The sequence below is a fragment of the Nicotiana tabacum genome, chromosome 14 (assembly GCF_000715075.1).
Source record: "Nicotiana tabacum cultivar K326 chromosome 14, ASM71507v2, whole genome shotgun sequence".
In the NCBI taxonomy this organism is placed as follows: Eukaryota; Viridiplantae; Streptophyta; class Magnoliopsida; order Solanales; family Solanaceae; genus Nicotiana; species Nicotiana tabacum.
In genome coordinates, this window is record NC_134093.1 from 19,908,265 (window position 1) to 19,916,564 (window position 8,300).

Sequence of the window (8,300 nt, forward strand, 5' to 3'; positions counted from 1 at the left end):
TTTAGCATCAATGAATAGCCAAACTTCTTGCTGTCATGGCTCCTTTATCAGTTGAAATTGTTGGTTAGTCCTCATTAATTGGAACTTAAACTTATTTGGTAGACTTTACCTTTTTGAGTCTTGTGCTTAATATTATGTTTGTTGTACCTTTTTTAGACCAGATATTCAATGCCGGTTTGGACTTTTTCCCCATATCATAATGCCTTTTGCACCATAAACACAAGCATAATTGAATTATGTTTAAGGCAGGATACAACTACTTACTGAGTTCTTGCACTTGAGAACTTAGGAGTCGTTTGGTTGGGAAACAAGTCATCCTAGGATTAATTATTCCGGGATTAGTTATCTCGGGATTGTTATCTCTACCCTCCCACTGGGCTAAAAATAACACTACAATCCTTGGATAACTAGTCCCGGAATTAATTATATCGGGATTTTATCCCAACCAAACGTGGGATAAACTCATCTCAAATTTTATCTCGGGATTAATCCTCGTACAGAGCGGGTCTTTAATGTTCATTTCCTGCAAACAGTAATTCATTTTGCTTTCCATATAACAACACATCATTGAAATTCCGCTATGGGAGCTTGCTTACATTGCCGGTCCCGAGCCCGGATAAAGAAAGAGTTGTAGGTTAACAATTATTATAAAACTTATCATTTCATGATGAATTTGCATAGATCCAAACACAGTATTTATGATATTGAGAATTCATATAGCGAATTGGGATTGAGGCATAGTTGTATAACAAAGCATCATTGAGTAGGGACTGTCAAGTCAAGAATACTAAAACTTGGAAAGCTACATTATTAGAAGCTCCAATAACGAAGAGGTACATTGTTAAAAGCTCCTCCCGGCCATGACAATTGACAAAATTAGAAAGAACACACACACAAAACAAAATACTGCACTGTAACAATAAAACTCAAGCCCTAGTGATGCGTTTTAGAGTAAAACATGCCTTAGTCTCTAGTGACGTGTTTTAAAGTCGTGGGGTCATAAACCCAAAGTGGACAATATAACTAGTGGGCTGAGCTGTTACATGTAACTCACTATCATGAATTGTTATGCATGTTCTAAGTTCTAACAATCATCTTATATTTCAAATTACAAAGACAAGATGCATTAAAGGATGCTTATTGTTCGCTCAAAGCTTAAAAGAACATGAGATTCAATCTATGAGTTCAATATGTAGTAGACGACTATACAATGGTGTATGTAGGATTTTGCATAAGCATTATCGGCTATTCAACTTAATTATAAGTGTGTTTTGCACTAGATTTGTGGTGATTTCAAGGCTTTATTTCCTGTCCTAAATTGATAATTTACTTTGTATTATTATCAAGCGTTGAAGGTCTATTTTATATATGAGGGTTTGCCGGGTTTTCTTCTTTAATTTGTGTGTAGCTTCTTTTCCAGTGATGGGCGTCCTCGATGCTCTGGAGACCTTGGGCGGCAGAGAAACTCAGCCGAAACCCTAATTTTAGTTACACAATGGCTAGCAGGGATGTCGACGGTCTCCTACTTGCTAGCTTTAGGGCGCTTCTATATGAGTAGATAGACTACGTTTTGTTTTCAGAAACTATATTTTGGTGTTTTCTCTCAATGAAATTTGAAAAAGGTAAAGGGTAGGGAACCTTTTTTTTTGTTTCCCATCATCTGGTGTTCAATATCTGCATTGAAGTCCAACCAAATTCGAATTCGTGCTAAGAAGTCTCACAATCAGAGACGGATGCACATATATCGAAACGGTGTCACGCAACACCGCTTCGTCAAATTTTTTATTAAATATATGTATTAATACTGTGAGCAAACAGATAAGTAGGAAAAAAGGACACAACCTGACATAAATTGTCTCTTGGCGCATTGGTTATGTGCTTGATTTTGCTCTAAGATAAAAGTTGTGATGAAGTAGAATTTAATTCAGGATTTTTTCTAACTCAACAAAACCAATAGACTAAAGCTATTTCTTGTCTAGAAGTATGATAATTAAAGTTATTATTATATTTCTTCTATAAATTTCGATACCGCTTACAAAAATTCTTGCGTACGCCCCTGCCCACAATACTCCTTAACAAATGTGATTTCATACTTAGGGTTCGAACTCGAAACATCTAGTTAAGGATGGAGGAATACTATATCACTCTAACACGTTTTATTATGGGGTAGTGACAGTTAAAGAGCACAAACATATAGATTGACAAAATAATCTCCTTTCTGTCAAAACTTTTAACGGATAATTCAAAACGACGAAAGAAAAAGCAAAACAAAAGAGTATGCCACCTCTGTTAATTGAGGCGTTCACTGTCCTCAAAAGTCAAAATTGCCCGGTCAAATAAAGAAGAAATAAACGAAAAATTATGCTACCTACTTTGCTGAAAGTTTATGCCACGTCTGACACTGACAAAAACTACTTACTAAGGCTTATTTTGACCAGGGAACAAATTATCTCAAAAATAATTAGATGAAATTATAATATAGAGATTAAATAATAACCGATATATTATGTCTTTCGTTTCAATTTGTGCAATACCTTTTTTTTTTTTTTTTTTTGCCAATCCCAAAAAGAATGATATCTTAATGTATTTAGTAATAATTAAACTTGAAAATGTTCATTTTTTACTTTAATGAGATAATTTATAGCACACGAATATTCTTGGTTTATTTTAGACTATAAGTTTCAATTTTTTTTTCTTTATTAAACTCCTTGTCAGTCAAACACCGTCACATAAATTGGGACGGAGAAAGTAATTCTATAGTAAATGTTCACTGACTAAAAATTGGTATGTGGAATATAATATAAAACATGCATTTGATTTAAATTAGATAAGTAGGAATAAACTTTTATTTTAATTTTAACTTTATCATTCTTAAAAACCTTGGAGATGAAAAGTATTATTTTATTATTTTATCCCAAAATTATTATCTTACATAGAATACATTATCAAAATAATACCATAATTGTGACATAAACAACCTCAAAATTATTAATCTCTGAATAACAAATTGTACCAACTACCAAACATAGAATAAGCTAATCCCGCAATATATCTTGGGATTATAATTCCTTATTCCACCAACCAATTGACCCCTACGTCCTTTAGCAACTGTTAAACTGATCTAAAAAGACTAAAATTGCTCTCTAATCTGTTCCATCTTTACTAAGCTCTTGTTTTTAGTATTTTCCAGTATTTTTCTTCAAACTCGAGACCTATTTCAAAATAATGTTGAACTTTTATAACGTCAAAGTAAGTAAGGTTCGTTGATATGTCAATAAAATAAGTCAACAAATGTAACTTATCCTATAACGATCGAACAAGGAATGATGTCATGGAGCCCAGCCAAAAGAAAAATAACTCCTACAGGTACATAATTAAAATTGACAATTGATCGTGCTTTTTGGACTAAGTAAACGTTTGGACATAAAAAATATGAGATTCGAAAAAAGTAGTGAATCCCCTAAAATTATCAAGTAATGACGTACTTAGTGGTGCCAAAATGGTTAAGAAAAAACAGTTATCCACTAAAAAGTGAGTTGGATAATGAACTTTTTAAAAACGGGTCAAATATGAATAAAAATCATATTATTCATTTAGAAAATGGATAACCAATAGATAACTAATGAATTCGGGTCAAATATGGAGGGAGACTAGGAATTCTCCCAAAAGTGATCAAATTCAAGGAGTCATAGATAATATGGATATCCATATTATCCGCCGGTTAACCTCTTTTTTATCCGTATTAAATATGGGTCGAGTCGGATAATTTATCCGTTTTGCATTATCCGTTTTCGACCCGACCCATATCAGACCCGCCCGTTTGCCACCACTTGACGTGGTGGAGACTTTCTCTAGCAATGTTTTTATAACTGTTTCTTTCCTTTTAATTTGACTTTATCTTTGTGAGCTTGCTCACATGTTGATAGCCAAAATAAAACTAAACAACTCAGGAATCTTAACAGTACATATATTATTTTTGTTCTATCTCATTTTCACTGAGAATTGCACTTCTTCAAAAATTTCAGAAATCATGCCTTGAGCATCATATATATATATTGAACAAGAATTATAGTTTCAGTACAAGCATTTGAAAAGTACAGTACAAACTTGCGATATTCTTTATTTAAAGTTCTTTCCATTACATATTTGGAAAGAGCACACACTCAAAACACTATGATGGTAAAAACTCAAGTATTTCAAACCAAAAAAACTCTAAAATGAGTTTCATAAAACTCCATAATCATAAGCTGATATCTCATAGAATTAGCCGAGCTGGACGCAAACTGACTCAGACACCATTTAGGCATAGACGGTAGAATTGGCAAGAAGGTAGTCTTCAACAACCTTGAAAAGTTCCATGGCTTTCTCTTTGCCTTCATTATGTTCTTCTTCCTTAAAAACATAATCACCTTTTGTGTGGTACTCAGTTGATGTCTTGCAAATACAACCTCCTTTTGCAGAGGTTTCGAATTTAACATCATAGGTAATGGATTCCAATTTGTCTCCTAGAACATCTCCTTCGATTAGTGAGTATTTGGTTACCAAGTTCTTGTCGTCAATCACATGAAGCTTGTGCTTCAAATACTTTATTGGACCACCTGTCATTTTACAAAATAAAGCAGACTTATTTTCTTGACAAATCTAAGAACAAGTTTTTGCAAATAATAATAATAATAATAAATTGTTTAATTATACGTTGTTCTTTGATATTTTCTGCTGTCTTTTAAAGAGGATTTAAGTTATACAAACTGATAGCATACGAATTTTTTATATTATTGTGTAATTTAATATATATTATAATTTAATAATCTAATTGTGTAAATATGTGTTAGTGCTTATTCCAAAAAAAAGTTTCGACCAAGTAAAATTTTCTAAAAGAGAGAGAGAACTTCCCAAAAGAACTTAACCAAACAAGTCAAACTAGTGTGAATTTCCTATCATTCGCCATTCAAAAATATAGATAATGCGAATTTTTGTCGGAAAAAATCTTTTTAGCTCTCGTCCTTCTTCTTCTTCTTCTTCTTTTTTCTTTTTAATGTTTAACAATTTAACTTCCTTTATTTAGTTAACAATTTATCTATTTAATTATTGGAATAAGGCAACTATTCTAATTTACAATTGTCCTTTACTTGTAGAACCATGTTAGACGTAAAAATGCACCAACACTCACACCCCTTGAGTGTTGCAGCGAAATGATGTGATAGAACTTATATTATAGGATAATTTAAAAGTTCACATTCAGATTGTGCCTTCAATTATCATTATTCTATCAGTGTATAGAAGTTAAAATCAAGAACATAAGATCAATCTATGATGTTCAATCTGTAGCAGACAAATATAAGATCATATTAAAATTACCTTCAACAAAGTTCATCTTCTTGATGCTTCCTGCATCACCATCACCCACTACAATCTCAATGTTCTTAACAACTTGTGGCATCAATTTTGGGACAAGGTTTTCAGAATCAAGAACCAAAGCTTTGAATAATCTAGTTGGGGCAACTGTGGTTGATGCCTCATGAGTATAGGTTGTGACACCCATAATGTTAATTAATTTGCACTGAAAAGTGAAAGCAAAAACAAAGAGGATAATTAAGATGAATTTGGAATAAGAAGTGAATAGAATGGTTTTTGATGTGTGGAATTTAATGAAGTTCTAGATGGTATTTATAGGAGAGAAAAAAAAGAAGAGTGATCGAGTGTTTGGACTATTAGTCAATCAGCAACCTTAGCTTTATCTTAATTTCAACATTCAAATCAGTCCATTCTTGACATTTGTATCCATTTTTCTAGATGTTATTTTCCTATGTCCTCTTTAAAATTAATGTGTTAGTTGTACCGTAGGAGAACTTCATGACAAATGGCCTAACAATGAGGCTTTTGCTGATACATTAATTAAATTTGATTTTTATTGCTGTGAGCGCATAAGGGGAAGCACTCCTTGCTATAATGAGTTTGTCCTTACTTCATGACATATGGCCTAACAATGAGGCTTTTGCTGACACATTAAAGCATCTTTTTATTTAATCATCTAATATATATACATTCAAAATTTACTTACTCTGATTAAAATTTTCTGAACCGATTAATTTAAATTTTTGTTTAAGTGCGTCCATAAGAGGGAAACACTCCTTGCTATAAGGAGATTGTTCGTTCCTATAATTTAAACCTAAAACCTAAAACCTCTATTAAGAGCAGAGGAAATCCATTCAACGCACCTTGTGGTGACACATTTTATGACGTTGCTGCAAGCTTCCTTATTCAAGTTATATCGCACGCAGAGTACATAAAATTACCGTCAAAGTCACGTAGATTTACTTTTTTATATTTTGATTTTCTTTAATGGAAATTTCCGTCATTGCTAATGACGTAGCCATATAGCGTGAAGGGTGTTCAACACCGAAAAATTATACTATGCACTATATAAAAAATTATTATGTGTATATATATAAAAATTATTATTTTTATATATTTATTAAAGTTTGAACATCCTCGTAAAAGTCCTGACTTCACCATTGCCACCACCACTGTCGATTATGTGTGTTTTCCTTTTAATTGTAATTCTTAAAGTTAAATTATTATCTTTTAATTTAAACACGAGTGCCAGTAAACACTTTTTCAATTTTAATTTTCTTTTTTCTTCTTATTTAGTTGGTTGTCCTTTGGTAATTGGGTGGGTGGGTGGGAGGATAAGGATATGGTTTCAACGACTTTCCGCATTTCATATCTTCTGTTTTTGATTATACTCCCTTTCACTTTTACTTGGCACGTTTTGACTTTTCACGCCCATTAAGAAATAATAAATAAAGTACATAATTTATCATGATACCCACATTAATTGATGCATATTTTATTGGATTTGAGAAAATGATTTGAAATGAGTAATAAATACTGTAGGTATAACAGGAAAAAAAAAATTGTCTTCTCTTGATATGCGTAAAGTGACAAATAAAAATAAAAATTTATTTTTAGTATATCTGCCAAGTAAAAGTGAACGGAGGGAGTATATAAGTTAGACCCTTATGGGGCCATATATAGTTTGGCTTTACTTAGTCAAGATTTCATAAGACGGTGTTTGGCTGAGTCAAGATGTCGAAGTCTTGACTACGAGTGCAAGACAAACGTCGTATTTTCTGTAAATCTATTAATGTGTCAACATCTTGACTAAGCCAAACAATGTATGAAATCTTGACTAATTAGCTAAAGCAAATTGGTAATGTGAAAGAATTTTGTATGCATTTATGAGTCATGTCTCACTTTCCCTACTAGTAACATTATTATTACTAAAGATAGATATGGACTCAGGATTTGAGAGTGGAGGGGCCTTGCCTTTTAGCAAAAGCTGGAGTGAAAATCGAACCAAGCAAAACATCAAAAGTAAGTTGTGTCTCCCGAATCTCGACCAATGTAACTGCCTAAACTTTGAATCTTAGAGTGTCAATCAAAACATACATATATTATTTAAGATATATACATATATGCAAATATTTTTTCTGAAGTTACCGGAGTACGGCTACACCTCTACTTTAAGGGTAGGTCCGCCTCTGACTAAAGATCATGTTCGATAACATAGAATATTATTAGAATAAGATAAACTAAGAGCAGGACCATGTTATTTTATGTTGATAAGTTAGAAATTTACGACATTATTTTTTGTTAAAAAGTGTTGCAACTATATATATAAAAGATTATGCCTTGTAACTAGGGATTATAAATTAGTGTTGTATTATCTTAAATGTTACCATTTTCTATCTTATCAATAATTATCATAAATGACGCTCTATTTTACCTAACCAAGCGCAATACTATATTTTCTTTTCTTTTCTTAGGTTGCTTTTGTATATTAGAGATAAAGTGAGAGCGCAAAAGGAATAGATGTGTGAGCGGTTGAAAGACCGCATAAACAATATTGTCCAAACAAGTCTTAATAAATAAGAGATAATTAATTCCATTATTTTTGGGTATAATGCGCCAATGATATCCTATGGTACATTACGCAACAATCATTAAGCTAGATAAAGGAAATTAATCGCACTAAACATACCTTAATCGATGAGCTAACTAAGTTAAAATGTAAAACGAGAACTTGGTAGGTTTGAAACAGATAACATACACTCACGTGTCAGCAAGCCTTATTGTTAGACCATTTAGCATAAAGAGAATGTACAGATCAAGAACATCTAGAAAATGGATACAAATGTCTAAAATGGAGTACTTTGAATGTTGAAATTGAGATAAAGGGATTGTTGATTAAAACACTGAACAATCACTCCTTTTCTCCTATAAATACCATCAAAGTT

At 32.2% G+C, this 8,300-nt stretch overlaps 1 protein-coding gene across 1 annotated transcript; it reads right to left on the bottom strand.

Moving 5' to 3' along the window:
* Positions 1-4,019: 4,019 nt before the first annotated feature.
* Positions 4,020-5,652, bottom strand: LOC107830187 (pathogenesis-related protein STH-2). Its single transcript, XM_016657666.2, has 2 exons — positions 5,359-5,652; positions 4,020-4,598 (listed from the first exon to the last, which is right to left on the bottom strand). The coding sequence occupies exons 1-2, from the start codon at positions 5,540-5,542 to the stop codon at positions 4,300-4,302; spliced, it is 483 nt and encodes a 160-aa protein (XP_016513152.2). The 5' UTR covers positions 5,543-5,652; the 3' UTR covers positions 4,020-4,299.
* Positions 5,653-8,300: the final 2,648 nt, after the last annotated feature.